Source organism: Protopterus annectens, chromosome 15.part0 (genome assembly GCF_019279795.1).
Source record: "Protopterus annectens isolate FY-2018-M chromosome 15.part0, PAN1.0, whole genome shotgun sequence".
NCBI lineage: Eukaryota > Metazoa > Chordata > Ceratodontiformes > Protopteridae > Protopterus > Protopterus annectens.
In genome coordinates this window covers 200,387,240-200,408,074 of record NC_056749.1, presented here as the reverse complement: position 1 = coordinate 200,408,074, position 20,835 = coordinate 200,387,240, and the positions used below count along the sequence as shown (strand labels likewise).

General features: G+C 37.6%; 1 protein-coding gene across 2 annotated transcripts in view; it reads right to left on the bottom strand.

Annotated features, from left to right (window-relative positions):
- LOC122790119 (rho GTPase-activating protein 20-like) overlaps positions 1-20,835 on the bottom strand; it is an 872,483-nt gene that overhangs the window by 159,559 nt on the left and 692,089 nt on the right. For both annotated transcript variants that reach the window (XM_044057693.1, XM_044057694.1), the window contains exon 9: positions 5,280-5,468. In XM_044057693.1, the coding sequence (XP_043913628.1) occupies positions 5,280-5,468 (189 nt within the window). The remainder of the gene's footprint in view (positions 1-5,279; positions 5,469-20,835) is intronic.

Here is a 20,835-nt window from a genome sequence, read left to right as displayed (position 1 = left end):
AATTTTACTTTTACCCACAGTTCGGGGGAGTCTTGGATATGGAGTCTTTTTAAAACAGCTCATTCAAACTTCATCAATATCCCTTTACCCTTCAAACTGATTAGCTTGTATTGTACACATATCTTATTAAGACAAACAGTAAACTTTTAGGATCTTAAATTTCTAGCACTGAAGAATGCTTTATTCCCATGAGATTGTGAGACGCAGGAACATTTGGGGCACATAATTACAGGAAATGCATTCCTGTAACAGTTGTCTTTGTTCTTGACATTTTCTCCCAAGTATAGAGCTTGAGACATTCAAGTTGTTTATTTATTTTGTCATAATTATCTGGGTGTCTCTATGAACTTCCATTCCAGGAAACTGTTTTTGTGTTCTTAATGTAAACAAACGTCTTTGGGACATCTTAAACGTGACTTATTTGAGTTTTCATATTTACATCATGCCCAGTAGGGATGACGATAAAGTGGGTAGGATATTTTATTTACACAGATAATCTATTCAGAATTAATTCTTTACAACTACATCACTGCCTGTTGATGGAACATGTTAAAAAACTCGAAGCTTGAAGGTATCAACACTTAATTTCCACAGATCATAAATGTTTTGGTTTCTTGATTCATGTGTCATGTTTTATTTTAGTTTATTTTTATTGTTTTTATTTTCTTCATTTATTCACAGAATGTAGGATGTATACCAGTGCTTTATAGGAAACCCAAAAATCTCTGCAGTTTGTACTTCCTCTTTCATTCCATTCAGTTTCTAAAGTACACCTCCTCCCTTGCAATCTAAAATTATCCTTTGCCAGTAAAGTGATTTATCCTTTAGTACTTCATGTAAAAAGGTCATGTTTGATTACAGTCACTTCTGCTCGTTTCAGACTCCGACATGCTGCGTTTCAAATAAACGAAGCACTGTGCGTGTCTTTTGAGAATCAAAGTCCACTGTTCCTGATGCCAAGGGGAATAAGATCATGAAACTAAGGCTAACTCGTTCAGAATAAGTTACTATTAGGTGAGCTATAAAGTCCCTTAAAGTTGCACGAGTAAATGCCCAGAAAATGTTTTATAATGTACTCAAACCTAAGATATGTGGATGTAATCTGTTTATGTGGCCCATCAGTCATGCTACCATCGCTGATCTGAGTCTGAATCTGATATTCTTAGAACCAAACTCCAGCATCAGATTAGTTCTTGCATTTATTTTCCCACCTGCTGTCAGAACTAGCAAAGACTCACTGTCTCTGGTTCAAACAGTGCTAAGATATGATATATGGTATCAAAACGTTATGCAATCTTCAGGCAGAAGGCAGTGTTGCAGCCACAATAGCAGAACAGTGCTGATTAATCTTCATCTGTCATCATAATTTTCTGCATTTAGTGCTGCATGTACAGAAGTGTTAGGCTGTTGTAGTGAGCCATGTAAATACGATTGCAAGAGCCAACCTATTTATTAGTACCAATCAAGTTCCCGTTGCTATTCCAACTCTATGGCATAAGAGGGATAAACGCTTGAATACAACCTGGATGACCGAAGATCAGTTAGTGACTCAGGCACTGGTAGAGTCCAACAGATGAGGGGAGGTTAGAAATGAGTGGCTTACACCAGCTTGCCCATCATGGGGGAGGGTGATAGCCATCCTGATCAGTTGGATGCCGCTGTGGAAACTTGCATGTTCACAGTGGCCAGCAGTACATCTAAACATGCATACAAGTATTAGCAGACACATGCAATCTACACAGCTGTGTACATTTTTACAGAAAACAGGCACCAGAATCCTTACTTCAGTGGGTGCACGTGTGTGTGTGTGTGTGTGTGTGTGTGTGTGTGTGTGTGTGTGTGTGTCTGTGTGAGAATACGCAAGTGTTGTGTATGTTATGCAGAATGTGTACCTCTGAGCTATCCCTCCTTTTGCAGAACATCACTATTTTTTTCAACGCATTTTTTGTTCTGTTTCATAAAATGTTTGATTTTCTAGTAAATCACTGAAGATTACAGACAAGTGAATAATGACAAATATTTTAAGTTTAAACTTATTTTTCAGAAAATGTAACTTGATGGAAAACTTGTTCTGTTATCTTTTTAAGTTGAACAGTTTTCGGAGGGGTTCAGGAAGGAGTTGTCTGGTGCTTATAATTAGTCATTATACATGCTCACAGAGGTGGTATTTTAAGTTTTGGACAGTACAGTTAAGACATGTTCCTTAATAATCTTGGGGGAGGAAGAAGCTTCAGTAATTCTTTCTGGCAGAGCTGTAGCTAGCTCAAATGGTGCCCTTTGCAACCATGCCCCCAGTAGCTGCACTCCCTCAGACATGCTGAGATAAGGATAAAAAGTCCTCTGGACAAATAGGTATTATGTATCTACATATTTCATAACATGTAGCAATGAGACAGATATACTTGCTTCATGGTACAGTTCTTAACACACACACGCACACTGTAAGCAAATCATTTAAATGAGAGCAATTGCAAAACAACTTTTAAACAACTACAGATACTACTGTTATGCCATGTTGTCTAACAAACGTGAGTGTATTACTGACTTGCAAGGACCAGGTGGTACCTCATCTTTTGAGGCCGACTGTGCCCCCTAACAGCTTTGTCTCTGAACATCCTCCCTCTTTGCCATGCCCTAGCTATGGGTTTTGTTTTCTGGTGTGAAGTTGACGCAAATTTATCTGTATGTATGGTAGGAGCATTAGTAGGGTCAGAGTAGGTAAACAACCATATGCATTAATTTAGGGTATAGTTGATTGCAAAGAAAGATTTATGATTATCTTTGGCTGCAGATGCTAACTTTAATTTGTGTTCCCTATGATCTTTCTTATGGTAAATTTCAGATATTGCTGAGCTTTTTCACAGAGCCTGTTAATGTGAGTAGAGTTTGATTTATTATAGTTCTTCATTAGATTTTTCCTTTATTGTATAGCTTATTAATATAGCATACTATCAAAATGGTTTATTTTTACATTTTCCAATATATCTAGTGCTGACTGCAACAGCTTTCTTTATTTCTTAGGTTGGAGAAAAACATTCAGTGGCATAAGTGACAACTGAGGCTACATGGAGACTGACAATTTGCACTTGAATTTGAGAGCTCATGATATAGTTGTAATAGTGTTGTCTTTTTTAATGGCTTTACTTTAGAGCTACTGATTTGTACTGCACTTAGATGGGTTAATGTTTTTACTCTGGCCATAGGTAGATAGAGTATACTGTATGTGCTGGCCTAGGCTGCACAGGATGAAATGTTACTTTGTGCAGAGCTGTATCTAGCTGTTCTGTTCCCATGAGGACCAACAAAAAAAATATTTTTTTTTTCTTGTTAAACTGTACAAAACTGCTTGCTATAGTTTACACCACAGACAAAGCCTCAAAGATCTTCAGTACTGATGGCAAATACAATACTGGCTTTCATTTCTGAATGACGGTACTGCACTACTGACTTATCACATTCCGCAAAACCTTGTGCCTGGGAGGGGAAGCTGCCCCCTTTGGCCTACCCTAGTCACACCTCTGCTTTTGGGGATCCGTTTAGTTGTTATAGCACAGAGGTGTGTTAGTGCTACATATTATTTTGTGTCAATGAATCTGTAGGACTATTTGCTGTGATGTTGCTCATAGGCTTGATCCTAAACATTGGCACTGGAATGGTTGGACTTCTAGATCTGGTTGCTGTGATATGGCACAGTTACTTGGTGCTGAATATTAGCATTGGTGTGATTCAACATCTGTGGAACTGGCTGCCATGATATGGCACACAGGTTTGTCTCAGTACAGCCGTTCTGCAGAGACTTGTGTGGCACTGTGCCCTAAGAGATAATGTACTACAGTGTTAACTCAATGATTATAGATTTTAAGGGGGATGCAGTATGCTTGTAACTGTGCCGTTAAGTATTTTGAAATGACCTATGCCTTTTACAAAGGGGGGGGGGTGCTACATCCTACAGATACACAGACAAGTTAGATAAACATATGCACAATCATATGTACACAGAGTCAGCAAGACAAAATGAGTGATTTTTCCCTGGCCATCTTTCTTCCATCTGTAGAGTCTTACGGCTCAACACTGTGTTGGTTTTGAAAGCAGACTTCTTAATCGGGATTGGTTTCAAACCTGCTCTTCAGCTTGTCGTCATGGAACGCCCGATGCAGTTGTTGGAATTCACCTGTACAAAGTTCGTTCTGATGGGTGTGAGGATCATCTCAATGTAGCAATAAGTTGCAGGATAGAAAACCCTGTTTGTGCATATGTACCTTCCAGGTATACAAAGTATTTAGTATGTTTGTGCGTTTGGGTGTGGTTCATTTACTAAAAGTGTTTATACATTTGAGAATGTTTTTTGTTTTATTTATCTTCTGTCATGACTGTAATATTTTTTTATTTAAAAGTTTTTATACTCGTCTGAGTTATGCAGCATAATTTTTGGTTTTCTATAAAGTGTTTTCATGCCAAAATATCCTGTTAGGAAAAAAAGGCCACCCCACATCCAGTTACATGAATCATTAAAGATGTGGAAATTACACTCTATGCTCTGTTTCTGTTATAGTCTGTTGTCAAAAAAATATACATCTAACCATATTTTTGATAAATTGCACAAAGCATGTTCCATGTGTTATTCTGGATAATTGTTCACTTAACCCTTTTGCACAAACACATGTACCTTAAATCAGTGGTTCACAAAATTCATTCCCCTTAGGCTGTTGTTTTTTAATCTGGCCTTTTGCTATTCCAAAGCACTCTTTTAATGGCCTTAGTTTGTTGTTCACATACTAAGCATACCTTTTGTATTGGTTACAGGATGAAGTTTCTTACTTCTTGCTCTGATTTTCTACTATCTTTTGTGTCATCTCTCTGCATTTTCCTTGAATACTTGTTTGCACTAAAGGGCAGTCATATCAACAATATGTAAATTTTGACCTGTGATGCAGTATGGTACATCCATAAAAATAATGCATGCTAGCTGGGATAGAGAGTTTGAACTCTGACTTCAATGTTTTTTTGAGTGTTAAAGAAAAGTTGCATCCATCTGTATAGACTATATCATTTACACCCACCTTGGATAAAGATAATAACATCTAGATATATTATACTATTTGTGTTTTCAGTAGTTTATTCTGCTACCAATTTGTGCCATGTGTCATTTTAGTGCAAATAATGCTGCAGTCATGTGCTATGCTTTCTTTACCTTTCCTTTAGTGAATGAGACTGGATAATAGTGTTGCTTAAAAATTGTCATCGTAACCCCAAACTTTCCATGATAACCCAGTTTTTACCTTGCCTTAGTTGTAGTGGTGGTGGTGGTCGGGGTTTTAGGATGAATTGGCACTGTCTGTCCTTTGGCAACTGTTCCATGAGGAAGGTCATATCACTGTATTCTGAAAGGTTGTTATTGTTGCTTCCTTGTAATAGGTCACTACCATCTCGTAAACAATTCATAATGATACTGAAGGGATACTCATGACCTGTTACATAAGAGAAAGGGGGGAAAAAAATCAGTAAATATGGGTAATATATTTAGAGAGAAAACATACAAGGCGATTAACAAAACAAAGAAAAAACATTTAGTTGAATGGAATCAACTCATTTTTTGAACAGAAGCACAAATGCACAAATGTCTTGAAAACATCCAAACAACACGTACTGCAGAGTAGAATACTAAAAGAAAGACAGTGTATGACCTGAACAATAGCAGGGAAGGAATGCAAGAAATATAACTTAAGACTAAAATGTCATTAAAGGCTGATTAATTTCCAGCAAAGTCAATACTGCTGCTTTAAAAAATATATATCTCGGCCTGTTCTAAAAGGTGTAATTCCATACAAGAAGAAGAAGATAACCCACATTAATATACAGTTCTGGAATCGCATACGTCTAGTACATATACAGCTATTAAACCATAAAGCAAATGTTATCTGGTAATAACTTATTGCCTTTCTCATAAGTGCATTTCCTCATTATTTTTAAGGCTATGGCTCACAAACAATAGTTCATTTTATTCGACATAATTTAATAGTCATAGATATACATAGATCATCCTGTAAACTAATAACAGTAAGTCTATTTTCATATTCCCTAAGTAATATTAGCTCATTTTGCAATTCCTCCCTGTATATTAAAAATGGGAAACACTTGATCCTTACATTAAGGTCTCCTGATGCCACTGTGGGAAATGTATTGTTAAGTGGGTGATCATATTCCCAGATACAGTTGTGTTATTTGCTGTAGTTTTAAGTGTACTTTTGAAGTATTTCACATAAAGTATGCTGAATATTCAATGTTTTTGCATCCACTGGGAATGAGATCTCATCATTTTCTCATTTATCTGTGGATTTGGTGAAAAGCCCAGATGACATGGTTAGCCTTTTCCAGTTTGCTCTATTGTTTGTTGGCTCCCAGTGCCATAATGTCTGTGATCCCTCATCAAAGGCTGTTACTGTTTGCTGCCATTATCGCCGGAGCTTACCCATACGTTAAGTATTCTAACAAACCTCCTTTTCTCTTTAATTATGTCTGTTTTGAAACTAGAAGTTGAAGTTAATTTAGGAAACATACTCTTAAGTATTGATTATTTAGTAACTTTGTGGAAGTGCCGTTTATTTCTGCTTGGTAAGTTGGAATTTTCAGAAAACACTGTACTGTACAGGAAATTCTGAAGTTGGGAACACATACTGAAGTCTCCAGGTGCAGGGCGTTCCTGGAATCTCATGCTTATATTTTGCTGGAGTCCATTTGTTAGAGCCAAAACATGTTTTAATGTATTTGCCAATTAATGATTCAGATGATGCAGAAGCTAGGCCTCATACATTGTGCACAGCTCTAATCAATAACAAGGCCATTCTCTAAATCATGTATATCTTTCCTTTTCATAGTCCTAAGACATTAGCTGTTAAATTATTTGGACAATGCACATTTGTAACTTAGTTTAGATACCTTTGCCAATGGATATTGCCAAGTACCACTTTGGATGACCTGAATCCAGAGGGCCTCATGATATTTTTCGAACTATGATATCTATTGTTTCATTGCCATGCCATGAATAATTAATTTGAGTGACTTGCTGATTTAGGGTCTGTAAAATGAGAATTTTATGATTTCTTGAAGACCAGTTTTGAAATTCCAGACTGACTGAAGCTGATTCTTTGTGCAACTGACTTAGCAAATTCACCACATCCCTATTTCAGAAATGCGGAAACTCCAGTGGTGATTATAGTTAAATGTGAGGTAGGGTTACTGGGATGATTTTAAAGTCCACAAAAATGCCCTTTCACACAATCTCCCTTGCACTATTGGGACTGGTAGAAATGACCTTCATAAGACCAACGTATATCTAATGGGAAGAAACCAGATCCACCAAAATTCCTCTGGAATCTACTGCAAAACAGTAAAAAAAATAATTGTAATGAGAGCTGTAGAACAGAATGGCTTTTGCAAAGCATCAGTAGGAAGAATCTGGTTTTTGGTGATGGAAGCAGTCAGGTAGGCAATATACTCGAGTTTCAGTTTTATCCACAAAAGTGTTTACTGTTAGTTTAAGATTATAAGTTTGTTGAATAAAGAAATGAATGGAGGGTGAAAACACTGGCATTTTTTTCTGACATCATACCACACATTGTTGACCTTACAATAAGTATGTCATGCATATTATAAGTGCAATATATTTAGAAATCTAGCCAAGTTATATTTTATACAACCTCCCAAACAGATTTCATCATTTTGCTTGAAAAGATCTTGTGAACACTGGAATGACTCTGTAATAAAGAAGCCAGTTGGAAAACATATATTGGCTTAAATATGTGATCTAACTGCAACTAAAAAATGCAGGACTAAAGAATGTTATTTTTTTTAATCAACCTGTTTGGTGTTAGTCTACAGCACTGCATACATTTAATAACTTGATTTTTTTTTCAGTTCTGTACCTCTAGTTCATGCCATATACATGATGCAGAAATAACTTCCTTTCAGGGAATTCAAATTCGTCATACAGCCAGCACTGATAATCACCACATAAGAATGCAAAAGGACACCAAAGCAATTCATAATAAAATAAAAATGATTAGCCTATTCAATTAATTTTCTATGTTATGGACTCAGTAGAAAGAGAATTAGTAACTGCTAATCTGATAAACTGGCAAAAGAGCAAGCAATTGGTTTGATTTTAAATATTAAAAAAGCAAGTAGCTATTGCATTTTGATTTTACTATCTCTTGTATTACACACAACAGATTTTGTGAAGACTAGGGGTTTTATACTTTGTTTGCTGTCTGAAATAGAGTGGCATTTGCTAGACAAGAATACATGTGTGTATATATTTAGCAGTTATGTAATGCTCTTATTATTATGGAATGGTTTAATAATATAATCTCATGGGAGATTAGTGTTAGCAGCACTTCATTGTCAGTGTCATAAAAGGAAATACTGCCAGCCCAGCTATCTGGAATTTTGTAAATAAGTCTATGTCATTTGTGAATATTGATGTAATTCATACAGAAGTGTGTGGAAAGGTGTAAAGTAGAGCTAAAATGTAACCACAGCATGCCCTGCTGGCTGAGAATAAAAATGTATATAGACTATTGTAATTGTGTAAATGTATATGTTTTAACAGTAGAAACTAGAACATTGAGGGTTAACTTGTAAAACTTCAAGAAAATAAGTTGAAATTAAATTGTTTTATGATTGTGCTATAAAAGTTCTCTCTCATTTTCAGTGTAGCAGACACAATGTCTAGAGCTAGAAGTTTTTGTATTGTCTTGGAAGAGAAGTAATTACTAGGTTTGAGATGCAGAAGTGTTTTATTGTTTTAGGACTTCCAGGGTCTTCAAACATCTGAGAGATATGTATTTTTCACATAGAGCTTTTAAATTCTCTTAGTTTCTGACAAAGGGGGTTTAGCTTGAAAAGTAAAAGTCAGGTGACAAAAAGTGATGTCGTCCAAGCTAATCTAGCACTAATATTTGATATTAATTTAAGAACTCTCTCAGAGAAAGACTGTGCATTTTCTATTTTGTCTTTGACCTAACAAGAACATCTAACCATTACCACTTTTCGCACTTGCCTTGCTGTAAGTAAGTTTTTAGGGCATAGTAACGCTTTTAGATTCAGATAGGAATGTAGTAAAGTGTAGCTTAGATGTTTTCTTTCTTTATTTGAGACTGTCCTGCAGTGTTGTTTTAAATATTTCTTGTGATTTTGAATTCTGATGAAACTGATTTACTTTAGTATTGTCTTGTTCTTTTATTATTAAATATATTTAAACATTTTAATTGTGACTGGTTTGTTTAGAGACATTAAAGCTCATAGAGTACTTGCAAGTCTATTTGGTGGCACAGTACAGGCCACTCCTAAATAGCCTTGTTCTTGGCCAGACTACCATTTGGACTAATAGTAACTTTACACAGTAGGATTGGACACCCCTTTTTAAGGGCCTTTTAGGTAGCTGATAAGGAGTTTTGGTGGCAGTGGTAACTACCTTATAGTCTGGGCAGAAGCAGGCATAGCTAGTAAACCTGTGCCAGTCATTCTCAGGTGTGTGTTTGTGTATAAATCAAATCTCGAAGTGTGTATGTATGTCTGCCATCTACTTGGGCAGGGACACAAAGCACTGGTTGGACAAAGAGAGTGTTGGGAGGACTTGGCTTGAAACCCTGGCTAAGGACTTAACTCTATAGCTGTGCCAGTGGGGAGTCTTACTGGGATCTGGAGAGTGAGCGAGAAACCATCACCAGACTGACTGTGATCTCTGCGTGCTCTTAAGGGAAATTGCACTTTACTGGTGTGTGTACTTGTCATCCTCCCATTGTGTAGATCTCTCACTGTTTCCAGTGGTGAGGATTGAGGCTCCTTGATTACTGGGACAGTGCTGGGATATTACAGCCAGTGCTGTGTTTTTACTTGGATGCTTAAACGTGGATGAAACTGATGCTTTTGTTAAGTAAACCAGTGTTTAACCTACATCATTCTGACAATGTGTCAAATCAGATGCATAACATTAATCAGTATATTGGCTTTTGTAGTCAAAGTGTCTGAATGAAGGACATTTAGCTATATTCAGCAAACTGATTTTTAAATGTATGACTACAATGACATTTAATCAAACCTCTTTGCATATATGACCTACTCCACATCATGCCTGCTGATTTATTTTTAACCAGCAAAAACTGTAATTTGGCTTTCTGACTGCTCAAAATAACATGCTTACTGATAAATTTAAACTGGCCTAATTTCACATTTTATGACAGTTGCTTGTTGGCAATTGATGTATGTGGAATGATGCCTGTGTTCATTTATATTTGTATGATGTCAAAAGGAAGACTAATAGTTTACCTAATCTGCTCTACAATACATTTAACAGTTTCTCTTCCATCTTACTCTTCTGCCTTTCTCTTTTTCAACCTATTCCATGTCTTCTTGAATGCCTCCATGAATTCACTGTTCATTACATATTCAGATAGTTTGTTCTATCATGTGGAATGCTTACAATGGAAGATGTACTAATGCAGAATCAAGGAAAAGTTTGCCCCCATCATCTGCTGCCTGCATACCCTTTTCTACTTTCTGTTCATGGTGACCCTTCGTATCTCCACAAAAAGATCTTGTCCACCTATATCATACCCCGTCTGTCTCCTCTGGTGACTGATGTGAAAAGCACCAGCTCTTCCAGTCTCTGGTGAAATCCTTTGCCACAGTCCCACACACACACTTCAAGTGGTTTCTTTTGGACTCAAGCAGCATGATGTCCCTTTTCTTGTCTGACATCTGTAATTACATGCAGTTCACAAGGTGTAGCCTAAGTATGGCCATTGGAGAGGTAACATTACTTTATTCTTCTACAGTCTACCTCTCCGAGGATATGCCTTAGAATATTAATTGTTTCAACTGCCACCCTCTCACTATGTTCCTTGTAGTCCAATTGTGATTGAAGCCCAGTTCCTTCTCCTGCTCTGTTGCCATTAATTCTACTCCCTTCCATAGGCATTTTACATTATGGTGGTCATGGCCAAGTCTTTCATTCTAGATTTTTAGCTGTAAACCTTCACTGTTACCTTAGTAGCACACTTGTCTTTGGTGAAGATATCAGCTTACTATTTTTTTTAATATAATGTATAGCTTATTCTTCATAGGCAGCAGGCAATGAACTTGTACATTCTTCGTCTTCTTTCATTTTTTTTCCCCGGTTAGGGGTTGCCACAGCAGATCACCTATCCACTGATGATTGGCAGTGAGGTTTTACGGTGTTGAGTTGCCAGCCTGGCGCCCAACCTTCCATAGAAGGCACACACTCCCACCTAGGGCCAATTTAGAGTATCCAATCCACCTACAGCATGTGTTTGGGATGTGGGAGGAAACTGGAGCACCCGGAGGAAACCCACACGATCACAGGGAGGACATGCAGACTCTGCACAGAAGGCATCCCAGCCGAGAATCGAACCGGAGAACCTCTTGCTGTGAGGCAGCAATGCTAACTGCTGCACCACCGTCACCGCCCAGGCAATGAACTTGTACATGAAACACTGAAATGTAAAGCTTTAGATCTTGACTGCTATTGGTGGATTGTAATGACAGAATTTTGATTGGCCTTTTTAGGTTGAAATGTTCTGCAATGTGTAGTTTTCTCATTATTGGTTCATATTTTGTTTTCATTGTTTGCTGGAAAAATGTCCAAACCTACAAATTTAAAACACACTCTAACAAGTGGTGCTGTATTATACAAAAAATATAATTTAACACAATTAGGATGGTGCATCAAAGAACACATTCATGTATGCATGCTCCAAAAAATGTGTGCAAGGGGCCTATAGTTTGAAAACAGACCAAAGGTAAATGTAACCCACCACTGGCCAGATGCATTTTCTTTTAAGGGGGCTTTCAGTGCCGTTTCAATGAATGACAGTTTCAACAGCAGAGAAGCTTACTCTTCATGGTAAGTCTGTTTTCATTGTGAGACTGTATTGTTTTGTTTAGCAAATGGCTATCAGTGTTCGTGCTATAAAATTTGAAATAAAAGTTTTAAATCGCTCTAATCATTGTAGAAGTAAAGAAGAAAATAGTATGGATACTGACAGGTTTGAACAGTGTTTATGGTAACTGGGGAAAAATAGCCAAGTAATGGAAGATTGGAATCTCTTGGGGGCGTGCTGTTGCTGCTGTGGGTAAGGGGCCCTGATCCATTACCATGCCTACGGCCCCATTTGACCATGATCCAGGTCTGCTTGCATCTGTGAAATTATTTCTTCACAGAGAAGTTATGGACCATGGAATAAACTACCAGAATGGGTCATAGAATAGAGAGGGAATTCTTCAAAGTATTCAGCATGGCATGGACAGTGGATAAAGGATGGAAAGGAGTGGAGATGTACATCTCAACCTCTTAGTGCAAGAATTCTGGACAAAGCCAAAAGTAGTGGGAGGATACAAAGGCCCATAATCAGGAACACATTTCAGATATTGCACTTATATACCTAGAAAGTTGGTAAAGTAACAGAGCTTGCATTGGCATGTATTTTATGAAGGAAATGAAGTCTGAAACTCAAATGTCTGTCATTAGTTAGTGACTTCAATCCTCAGTGAGTTACCAGAAAAATACACATTTTTTGAGGACTAGACTGAAAAATATAAAACAAAAATGTGTACATTCTGTGAAGTTCTGGACATTTCAGAGGTATGGAGAGATAGGATGCAAAATGCATTTAAAGGACAGACTAACTAGGCCAACGGTCTCATTCTGCCATCATGCAGATGGAATGCCTCAGCCAATACATGTCAAATCTAACATTGTTACCTAGCTTTTTTCATACTGTATAAGGACTGTTTGGTCTTCCTAGTCTGCTGGTTTCTTTGAGCTGGATATGCTGAGCTCCTCTGTTTGTGACAACAAATGTATATGACAAAGAAGAAAGACATATGACAAAAATAATTCCATTCATTTTGATAATATCATGTTAGTTTCTAGAAACTTTAACCACAGTAACATTAAATGTATAACACAAATATTACAGTCTTGCCCTGAATATGACTCTTATTCTCAACATTTACAAGAGTAAGGCTGATAGCTTGTAGACTTTGTGATAACTTGTTTACAACATCCCTGTCCTTATGAATATTGTAAGAAATCTAAACAAAGCTCACTGTAGTCTGCACTTGTTAGCTGAGTACTATATGAAGTGGTTTGTTCTTTACATGGAGGATTAGTCCAAATTATAAAAAGACGTCCAGTGGTTTATACATGCCTGTGAAACATTGATTAACAAAGTTTTCAACACCTTCCAGCATCTGTGGCTGTGCAAGTCCCCACCATGAACACAAGGAGTAGGCCATTATTTATGATGTATGTTAATCTGCTAAAGCCATGGATGGCTCTCTCTTTAAAAAAAAAAAAAAAACAGGCAAGTGTTTCACACTAACAAGGAATATCAAGTAGTCTAGATATCCCCATAGTAATCTAATAGCAGAGAGGGGCATTCCAATGTTTATTTATGTCAGTTGCATTAAAATGACCATATTCTGTACATATCTTGGGGATAGGCAAACCTTTTTCAACATTATTTCCATGTCTGCTGTATTCTTCATATATGAATAATGTCACCTTTTCAGACATATACATTTGTGCTTTCAGTTTGTTTATTAACTTGTTTAGTTGTTCCAAGGTATCTGAGGTTAACTCCAACCCCTAAATAAGTTTGCATGGCAACAACTTCCTGTCACGTTCTAGTTACAGTAAATCTGATCACTACCCACCACATACTAGTTCCCTTGAGACTGTTTAGTTCCTCAATAACATTCATGATTTGTTGTTGTGTCGTTCGGCTTTTTCTCGTTTAGGGGTCGCCACAGCGGAACTCCGGTCCGCTAATGATTGGTAGTTGATTTTTACATGCCGAGTTACCAGCCCTGATGCACAACCTTCAATGAAGGTACGCCCATTCATGCAGGTCTCCACGCAGAAGACGCTCTAGCTGAGAATCGAACTGGACATCGTCTTACTGTGAGGTGACAACGCTACCGCAGCACCACCATCTTGGATAACATTCACGATTTGTTGTACTGCCTGCAAAAGGGAAAGAAAGGTACAGTATGCCAAGACTGTAAGATTATTAGAGCATATTAGTTAGCCCTATTTTGATGTAGATAACTGAAAATGAAGGAAACACTCCCCCACAGGGACATGTGTTAAGTCTGACATTTAAAGTATTTTGTTAGCTACCCAAGTTTTTCTATGCTATGCACTCCATTAACTTTGAGATTTCCTATAGCGGTAGAGATGACCCCCATATATCCTTCTGTCTCAGGGAGAATTTCTGATGTCTACAATAAGCTACAAAAACAGAAACACAAATTGAAAACAGCAGCAGAAACCAAAGATAGTTGGCAGCAGTGAGGATAAAAAAAATGCTGTTTAGTACATCTGGATTATCCTTTATCAGACAAATTATTTAGCACAATATACTGTTTGGCATGTATCTGTCTAATGATATCACAAAACTTGATAGAACCCAAAGATGCCTAACTAGAAATATCACGGTCGCTCGTCCTTCTCTAACACATCTGACAATCAGGTGGTGTGTTTTGTTTAGACGCTTTAATACATAGAAACACATCAGGATGGCTAGCAGCAATCATATAAAGTATAAACAAACTAGTTAACAGACAGACCTTACATACATACATGCTTACATGTCAACAGCTTACTACAAAATGGCAGTCAAGCTTGCACATGCTCAGTATTTATACATTGTGCAAGCCCTTGGATAGCTTCTAAAAGGTACTTACACATGCACATTGATCTAAATCCTCCCTCTTAAAAAGATTGCCTTTTGAAAAAAACAGTATTAGAGTCAGACATGCATTACTATATACAGAAACAAAACACGATGTTCATGTCCAAGTTGCTTTGTATCTGTTACAGGGTTTAGAGATGTGACCATATCGCGTAACATAACAGTCTGGACCAAATTTAGCAACAGGGACAGTCTTCAGTGCACAACTTGTATCTGGAACTTTTGGATTCATAACAGGAATGTCCTCTGGAACTTCCGCTGGAATTGGAATACTGGACAACTCACTCTGAGATAAGAGTCTTTCTCACAGGATATATGCTGTGGTACAGGCTCGGACATTGGTCTTAAATGTTTCTGATTCTGCTTAAAGTCTGCTCCTTGTGATTCCGCAATGTATGATCTCAGCTCTGGGCAAATACTCTTCACGACGCCAATCTGGTCATAACCTTTGGACATTTGCCTCCTTACCACTTCTTTTTATAATGCATTGAGTGATTTATTTATTGTAGTAGGACGTCTGGGTTAAACACTTCTTCAACAGATTAGTTTTCACTGGTCTGTTGTTCTTGACAGATGGAACCAACAACTGACTACTGATTGATAATGTGGTTCTGGTTTGTCTCCACAGAAGTCTCTGAGCAGGTGAGCCAAGATGCTTAGCATGTGAAACATCTCTGAGATTCAAGAGGTTAAAGAAAACATCAGTATTACCTCATTTGATTTCTCAAGTAACTGTTTTGCACTTTGAACTGCATGTTCTGCCAAACCATTTGACTGCGGGTACTCAGGGCTACTTGTGACATGAGTAAAGTCCCATTCTTCAGCAAATGTTTTGAACTATTGGCTTGTAAACTGTGTGCATTGTCAGGGATAACTTTGTGCAGACTGCCATGTACTGCAAAATGACGCTTCAGTAATTTAGTAATGACAGTACTGTATGCTAGGTTAGGAAATAAGTCAATCTTGAACAAATTGGAGTACGAGTCTAGTAATAACAAATAATGTTGACCATTCCACTCGAAGATATTGGTGGCTACTGTTGACCATGGTAGTTCCGGAATCTGGTTTAGCTGAAGTGGTTCCTTCTGTTAATGTGGCTTAGTACTATTCCACATGGAACAAGATAAAAGTGACATAGAAGGCTAAAATACTAGCCCTCTTGCCCTTCTTTTGGTAAAAATTGTCTCCTGGGTGACCAGGATGCAAGGTAGTAATGTACTCCCGTTGCAAGGACTTTGGAATGATTACTTTCAGACCTTTCATAATGATACCTTTGTTGGACAAAATCTCATCTCTGTATGGAAAATAAGGTTGTACTTCTTGGGTAAACTAGATTGCCTTGACAGCCATTCATGACTGATAAAGTGGTTAAGCCTTTGTAAAACTGGGTCCTGTGGCTGTGTGATCTCTCAGCTCATCAAGATGTGTGGAAGAAAAATGTCTCACTTCCAGGATTTCAAAATCAAGGTTCTCATTCTCATGCTACTCTGTGGTATTTCTGGGTGATCTGGATAATGTATTGGCAAGATAAAGAAGTTTGCCTTTCTTGCAGACAAGATTGAAATTGTACTTTTGCAATCTCAACATCATGCCTTGCAATCTGGCTGGAGATGAATGCATAGACTTTCCTAAGATAGTGAATAGAGGTTGGTGGTCTGTTTCAATCTGGATAGGTCTACCATAAACATAATCATGGAACTTCGAACATGCAAACACAATTGCTAAAAGGTCTTTCTCGATCTGGGGATACTGCATTTCAGTTTGGGTAAGAGTTCTCTATGCATAGGCAACAGGTTGATCCTCTTGTAAAATGACTGCACCAAGACCAAATTTCAAAGCATCAGAGGAAAGTGTAACTAGTTTGTGAACATCATAGTATTTGAGAATTGGTGGACTAGCAATTCTCTTTTTCAGGACATCAAATGTTCTTTGGTTTTGCTCTAACCAAGACCAGGATATATCATTACATGTCAGCTCTTTGAGTGGTGCTGATAGTTGGTTCAAGTCTGGAATAAACTTGCCTAGGTAGCTGACCATGCCAAGAAAACGTTGCAGGGCTTTGAACATTGTTGGGAGCTGGCATCTCGAGAATGACTGATTGCTTACGAGGGTCTGGATGTAGGCCTCTACTAGTAAAGAAATGACCAACATAAGTAACTTCTTGTAGCCTGAATTTACATTTCCGTGGGTTGAGCTTAAGATTCACTTGACATACTCTTTCTAGAACTTTTCTGAGGTTTCTATCATGCTCTGCTTTATCATGACCTCCTACCAGTATGTTGTCTGCTATAATAGCACAAGGATACCCAGAAAAAAGTTTCTTCATTACACGGTGAAAGACTCCACTTGCAGAATTTATCCCAAATGGCATTCTCAAAAATCTGTATCTGCAAATGGAGTACTGAAAGTTAGCAATGAGGATTTCTTGTCGAGCTGAATTTGCCAAAATGAACTCTGCATCTAGGACAGAAAAAATAGTGGCATTTGGTATCAAGGCTGTGACTTTGTGCACATTGCATGATGAGGTCTTTTTAGTGCTTTGTTCAAATCTTGTGGATATATACATATTCTGATGTGGGCTTTTTGTGATCTACCACCATGGAATATATCCATTCAGTTGGAGTTTCAACTGGACAAATCACACCTTGCCACATTTTATTTAATTTGGCTTTGACACTGTCCTGCATGGCTATTTTGTACTGGCCTGATAACTGGACTGACCTCTGGGTCTAACTTCATGGAGTACACAACTGGAAGCTTGCCTAGTTTGCCTAGTTTATTATCGAAACAATCTGCATAGGTAGAAAAAATGTACTGGATGAGATTAGAGTAGTGGTCTTTCAAGCTAGCATGATGGACTTCCTTATTAAATGAAAGCAGTCCAATTTTCAAACTCTGAGCTCTAATAATGACTGGACGTGCCTCTTGACCACATAGAATAACAAGTCATAGCTTCTTCCAGCAGACTAACATGAAAGCACTACTGAGCCTTTGGTTTGAATTTCTTCACCTCCATTAGCAGCAAGCTTTGCACACCTTGCCAAATCAGGACTTTCACCTTTACACGCGTTAGCAAATGTTTCTTCTGGCATAGCATTGCATTTGAAGTCTGTATCAACTTTGAGCTCTATGGGTTTGCCATTAATCCAAACAGTACAAAAAAATTCATTCTTTGCCCTTAAATTTACTGCACTGACCATTTCATGAAGCACTGACACACCCTCAACATAAAGATTAGGGCTGCAGCTTCCTACTTAATCAACTCATTTCTTAAAATGTTCCCTTTTAATAAAAGAATGTGGGCCTTTTGATTTACAAAACCTCTTGAAATGATTCCACTTATTGCATTTGTGGCATTGCTGACCAAAAGCTTAAACATTTCTCCCTTTTAGATTCAGGACTTCCATCACATTTATGACAGTTGGCAATGAAACTAGGTTGGGGCCTATGCTTTGAGTTTACCGGCTCACTCTTATGCTTCATTGAGACTGTGCGAACTCTGGAATTTGCTGGAAAGTTCTGGGGTTTACCAGTGACTGCTTCAAGGCTACAGTTGCTGCCATGTGCTTGGGTCTGTTTTTTTTTTTTTTTTATAATGTGCTGCATACTATCAACATGGGTTTTATCACTGTGCCTTCTGGAGCTGTTCTAATTTGTAGGCATATTTGTGTGCCTTTCTGTGAGCTTGTATATCTGACAAATCTCAGTGGCCTTATTCAAAGTTAAATCACTGTCATGAAGCAAAACCTTTCTCACAGCATCATCTTTTATACCACACACAAGTCTGTCCTTTAATAACTCATCCCTTAAATCACCAAATCTGCACATTTTAGCCTTATTTCTCAGGTCAGTTATATATGTTGCAAAAGTTTCACCAGACTTTTGATCCCTTGTGTAAAATAAGTGCCTTTCCATTGTAACATTTGTCTGGGGGTTACACATTTCTTTAAATTTACATTTTAAGCACTCTGGGTCCTCCCTTGACTCAGCTGGTACAACAATATATGACAGTTTTCCCATTCTCCTGTATAGACAGCAGGTGCGTACACAAATGAACGTTCCCCTTCAATGACGTCTGACCCAGCTAAATTAAGTAGAATAAATGCCTTTGTACAGTCATCGTTATCAAAAAATGCAGCCTGTATGAAAATGTCATACTCTTGCTCAAACACTCTTCTGTTCTCAGCAATATCATTGTCAAACACAAGTGCGCACTGGGTTTTTGAAATCAGTCTTCCATGCCCACAAAGTATATACAAACACACTGAAAATATGGCACTTGTAATTATGTATGAACAAGCAGTTCTGTGAGCTTGTAATAACATTCAAATGCATAATAAATACTTCGAAATACTGTACTTTGCAAAATATGTTCTGTAATGGCGGTACTCTGCGAAATAACTTTACTTAATACTGCACAAACATGCAAACACTTTATATATTTCTGATAAATTGGATATCTTTGCTTAATATGAAAAATACATGCTTTGCTAAAATGCAGTTTTTTCTCCTTATTTTATTAGTTTTATGCAATTTGGAGTTTATTTCAAACATTTTCCATAGTAATTTGGATATTTTTATCAATATTGTAGATAGTTTATGCAAATATCATTTAGAACATTATGTATGCCCTATTTCATATTTTGCAAACAAGGAATTGTGCTGAGCAAGTTTTAATTCTTGAAATTCATTTCTGACCTATTTTGCGAAGTATGCACGTTTTAGGGCTGATTCACTCTTGTATATTCCACCAGTCCTAAACAAGTGCCTTAAGTCATTTTGGCCATGCTGCCTCTAACTTCATGCCCTTTAGATATAGTGCTTCTGACTCCATGTCCTTTTAGACATGCCACTTCTGACACCATATCGCTCGTCCTTCTCTAACACACATGACAAGTAGGTGGGGGGTTTCATTTTGATGCTTTTAATACATAGAAACAAATCAGGATGGATAGCAGCATCATAAAGTATGAACAAACTAGTTAACAGACAGACCTTACGTGCATACATGCTTATATTTCAACGGGTTATTACAAAATGGCAGTCTAGCTTGCACGTGCTCAGTATTTATACACTTGTGCAAGCCCTTGGATAGATTCTTAAAGGTACATACACACACATTGATCTACAATCACCATCCTGAACATCCTTAGCTACCAAAACAGACTCAAATCCGTATTAATATAGTCTGTTTTATAGACTCCTCCATGGTGATTTATGTTTAGTGTTAATGAACATTAAGGAAGGACCCTGCCTTTCTTGATCTCCTTCACTTTCACAAGACTAACAGAGCTGCAAACATCTGCACTAAAGATTTAAATCTTCACCAACAAATAAAGAAGACAAACTGACATGATACAGTCATTTAACAATGCATACTCCATCTCTAGAATAATATGTTATTCATATTAAATAGACTGAAGTCCTCAACATTTTTAAGCTGAATTTTTTTTAACTGAATGGACAGCCACAAATTCTTACTTAGCCCATCTTGTGTTACCCGCAGGGAAGCAGAAGATGCTATAAAAGGCTCGGTGCTGACAAGACTGTAATTGCCCTTGGGCTGGTCTGCCCTGTAGATCCTATGATTCTATGATCCTATTCATTAAGTGTACATAGCCCACCATGCCAAGCCTGATGGAAGGGGGATAAAGATTTAGAGTAGCATCCCACTTCCATGTATTGTATGACATTAAGCGCCTTGAGTACGTGACAACTCTGAATAATAATACTCTTGCTCCATACGTAAAAAGCTGCACAAAAAGGAAAACCAGCATGTGATTGTTCCAGGTGGGAATTCTGTGTCCCATACTGTGTGTCAGGTATAATGCTGCATCTTAAGCTATCCTGTGCCTTTTTGCATCACATAAGCTGTTGGGTTATTTTTGCAATCTAATCTTAATACTCTTTAGTTGAGACTAAAACATACCTGAAAATATAAAGGGGGAGGAGATGCTAAGAACATTTTGAGGGATGTTACCCTTCCCTTCATTTTTCATTATCTCAAGCTACTCAACATGTGGCAATGGGGAGAAATTATTTCAAATGGACTACACGT